Source organism: Penaeus vannamei, unplaced genomic scaffold (assembly GCF_042767895.1).
Source record: "Penaeus vannamei isolate JL-2024 unplaced genomic scaffold, ASM4276789v1 unanchor566, whole genome shotgun sequence".
Lineage (NCBI taxonomy): Eukaryota > Metazoa > Arthropoda > Malacostraca > Decapoda > Penaeidae > Penaeus > Penaeus vannamei.
Window position 1 is genome coordinate 97,813 of NW_027213570.1, and position 4,688 is coordinate 102,500.

At 34.6% G+C, this 4,688-nt stretch overlaps 1 protein-coding gene across 1 annotated transcript; it reads left to right on the forward strand.

Annotated features, from left to right (window-relative positions):
- Positions 1 to 1,403: 1,403 nt before the first annotated feature.
- LOC113812348 (uncharacterized) lies at positions 1,404 to 2,594 on the forward strand. The gene is made up of 4 exons (XM_027364225.2): positions 1,404 to 1,503; positions 1,757 to 1,919; positions 2,101 to 2,162; positions 2,353 to 2,594. The coding sequence occupies exons 1-4, from the start codon at positions 1,432 to 1,434 to the stop codon at positions 2,440 to 2,442; spliced, it is 387 nt and encodes a 128-aa protein (XP_027220026.2). The 5' UTR covers positions 1,404 to 1,431; the 3' UTR covers positions 2,443 to 2,594.
- Positions 2,595 to 4,688: the final 2,094 nt, after the last annotated feature.

Sequence of the window (4,688 nt, forward strand, 5' to 3'; positions counted from 1 at the left end):
CGACCTCCAGTCACGTTCATGAATCGCGAAGCACAGTTTGGTTAGGGTCATCTTGAGTGTGGTGAGCCACTTGGCTCTGCTCCTCCCAGTCATAGACATGTAGAAAGTATTTATATTTGTTATAGCAGCTTAAAGTTTGAAATAGAAATTAAAGTGCAGCGTCAGTCAACCTAATTTATTATATTGTTTCTGAATCTGATGGTGAAAATAAATGATGTGAAATAAAATGCAGTGAATGTGTACATTAATATAATGATGGTAAGGTACATTGGATGTAGGTGCTGCGAAACTTATACTATCAAAATATTAGTGTCAAGTTATTGGTTGAGTCTTTAGACCTGGCCAGATTGGGCATTTCCCAGCGAACTCCCTTCTCGGCTCACGCTTTCTCACTCACCCCGCGAAGGGCCGAGTCTAGCTTCACTCTACCCAAGGCTAAGCGAATATTCCCTTAGCCTTGACTCTACCTATTTTACGCCTTTATTTGTCGTTCCAGCGGCTGGTGTTCAACATCTTGTCGGCGTTCCCGTTCCAAACTATTCAAGAAACCTATTACTTCCGATATCTCCTGTTCAGTCCGACTTTTACGTATTCATTTCGTTATTTTTGGTAACGAAATAATGGTAAACATTTGGAATATATTATAGCGTATGAAATATTGTCATGAGTATCATTCTGTTTTCCAAATAACATAAAAAATTACCATTATCTAAATAATGGATCCAGGTGATATAAGATGGAGGAGACAGACAGAGAGAGAGAGAGAGAGAGAGAAAGAGTAGCTGCTTCGGATAATGCAGAGCCATATGTTACTATACGGCTCTGGGAGTACGCAAATGAAGGATATTCCTGTCAGACGAATACTGATATGAATAATCACTTCCGACAATATTTAATGATTTTTATATAGGAAATATGATAAGGAATTAAAAAAGAACTATGTAATAAGATTACATGATGATTATTTTCGAAATAACATACGATAACGATGTCCATATATGTATATGTATTATATATATTATATATATGTATATATAAACATATATGTGTATATTTATGTATATGTATGTTTGTATATGTATACAATTATATATATATATATATATATATATATATATATATATATATAGATAGATAGATAGATAGATAATATGTGTATGTGTGTGCAAATATATATACTTATACAAATATGTATATATATTCATACACACATACACACACACACACATATATAATATATTATATATATATATATATATATATATATATATATATATATATATATATATATATATATATATATATATATACACACACACATATATTTAGGGAGAGAGAGAGAGAGATTCATGAACACGCAAAGAGCATCTGGTTTTTCTTGGAAAAAAATCCCGGCCGACGTAGCTGGCTGGCGAGGCCTCTGGCCTATAAATGGCGTCACTGGTTCCGTCCTCACGCAGTCAGTCGTCGCCGTTCGAGCTGTCAGTTACTTGCAACATGATGGTGAGGACCAATTGCATTGTTTAGACAAGCCCTAAATATATCTGGACTTTGCGTCCAGCCTCGTGCTTGTAGAAATTATGAATTATGTGAGATATCTCTAATATATTTCATACAAAAATGTTTGTGCTATCAATTAATATTCAACCTATAAAATGTTAGTATTTGTTATGATGATAATGATGATCTATTCAGTTATGTTTTAATATCTACATCCTCAATATCAGATAGCAAAATATATCCTATTCGGTTCCAGATTCGCGTGCTCCTCCTCGTGGGCGTGGCAGCCGTTGTCGCTTTGGCCAGCGGAAACGCTGACGGCTGCAGATACTACTGCGAGAAGTGGCGGCCGGAAGGAGAGGGGAGGCCCGTGTACTGCTGCGACGACGGGACGGTCGGCGACCCGCCTCCCGTTGAAGGTAGTTTGATATTCATACTTACGTATATATTACACATGCGCATATATGTCAACAGTGTATGTAGTATATTCATATATATATGTAACATATTTCAAATAGCAGTATTGTTTGCTTAGGTTTCGAGAACTGTTTTGATGTTACTTCTTATTAAATGTCACTAAAAGACTGCCTTGGATTTCAGATCACAGTGGAGAATGCCCCGACGTTCGGCGTCACTGCCTTCGCTTCAAAAGGCCACCAAATGTGAGTTACATTTTCGTCTGTTTTATGTATGTTTGATGTTTATTTCAGCAGACCTCTCTTTAGTCTAGATTCACATATATCATTTCATACTTCTTATGTATCCAACTGAAAGTTTATATCCCATAGACATGTGAGTGAGACACGTTATCCTTTTATTTTTTTACCTTTACCTCCCCTTTTCTCTCGACAGGTGTGCCCCCACGACGGTTTCTGCCCGTCCAACCAGAAGTGCTGCTGGGACACCTGCTTGGACCATCATGCTTGTAAACTCCCTGTTTAAGAGAGGATTCCATTCCGCAAGGAGTGACTGAGTCTCCGATAATTTGTTGTTAATTGTTCTGAATTCTGTCTTTGTTTTATGTCTTGTTTCAAACACGTGAGAGTTATCATCTATGTACTATTTACAGGCAATAAATAACATTCTTATGAAAACTCTTCTTCGGTTCTTGAGACCTTTAACCCTGATCCCTATGACGAACCACCGGAAGGCTCCCTTAATAATTATTACTGGTACCAGTAACAAAAGTGATTGCAGCATGATGAACTGCAACAAAACTATATTAAGCTGTGGTCACATTGGCACTGAATACCAGCAACCATTGCCGATATCAGGAATCACTGCTACTATACGTTGTCGCGAAGCTGGCCGGTCAAACTAACCGCACTGCTGAGCATAAGAGCTACCGCCTTAGGATACAGCAAAGTGAACAATACTGCCGTACTAATCAGAGCCATGTGAAATACTCTAGGTGTGTGAAAGGCGCGTTCACATAATAGACAGCGTACTAGCAGTGATAAAACCCCAACACATATCCTGGAAAGATAATGCTTGTCGACCTCCGCTGGAGATATACGCAATAAAGAAGAAAGAAAAGGAAAGAGAAAGGAAGAGGAGGCAGCCCAAGCTCTATGGCTCTATCTTGCCAGATTATATATGACAGAGTTGTTATCCTTTGAACTTCTTTTTGTTGTAACATTGCCCAGAAATTAGATATGACAGTAACATATATCAATGATCATAATTTTGACATGTTTTGCATTACCGTAAAGACTATCATTCTGGCCATTAGTTTCCATGGTCCTATTATATCCGTTCAAGAAGTCTAATATACAGCGCCAAACGTTTGTTATTAGATATGACACATGACCTCAAACCCCATTTTTAAAGAATTTTAGATGTAATTGATGCCACAAATTTTTGATCAAGTGGCTGACAGTATGGAGATTAGATATTCGACATTTCAAATCATTCTAAAATGAAAAATGCAATACGAGTTCATCTCAGCGCCAATGCAGACCTTCTATACGGTACAGATAAACCGAAACAAACCACAAAGTCAATTGTGTGGTGAGGCTTAAAACGAGCCAATTTTAAGAGATTCATATATATATTTAAATATATATATATATATATATATATATATATATATATATATATATATATATACATATATATATGTATATACACACACACACACACACACATATATATATATATATATATATATATATATATATATATATATATATATATATATACATATATATATATATATATGTATATATATACATATATATATATATATATATATATATATATATATATATATATATATATATGTGTGTGTGTGTGTGTGTGTGTGTGTTTGTGTGTGCATGTATGTATATATGATTTATATATACATATATATATATATATGTATATATATACATATATATATATATAAATATATATATATATATATATATATATATATATATATGCATGTATGTATCTGTTTAGATATATAGAGAGATATCGGCTCGGTTGCAGAACTAGTCGCAGAAACTTTTGTTTTCCATCACCTTGGAACACAGGAAATCACGAGAATGTGTTGCAGAAATTGCAGAATCTTGCTGCAGATATCAGGTGCCAGTGAGACCACAGCTTTAAGGGTGATATCAACAATGTAGATGATTAGGATAATTATGATAAAAGTTGATCAGATTAAATTGGTGGCAACCTTTAAGAACTAGACGTGACTCTCAGGAGCAACAAGCAGACTGGATTACCTACCTAAAAGAATTTTATTGAAAACGAGAAGGAACACGCGGATCTGGAACCGAATAGATATATTTTGCTATCTGATATGGAGGATGTAGATATTAAAAATAAATTAATAGATAATCATTATCATCATAATAAATACTAACATTTTAAGAGTGAAATATCAATTGATAGCAAAAATATTTTTAAGTGAAATATATGAGAGACATCTCACATAATTGTCCTGGGTAGAATGATGCTACTTTGATCTTACTACAGTATAGGGTATTAGCAATATCAGTAGAGTAAGTGGTATCAGTAATGATGATGTTAGAACGGTAATGCTTATATTATTCATCAAAATGGTGATACTTCTATCAATATAATAATGATCAGAATTAACGGATTGATACTGAATTGCCAAAAACCAAATGACAAGATTCATGAACCAGAAAGAAAGCGAAGAACTAAGCTTTAGAGAAAGACTATCGCCTTTACAT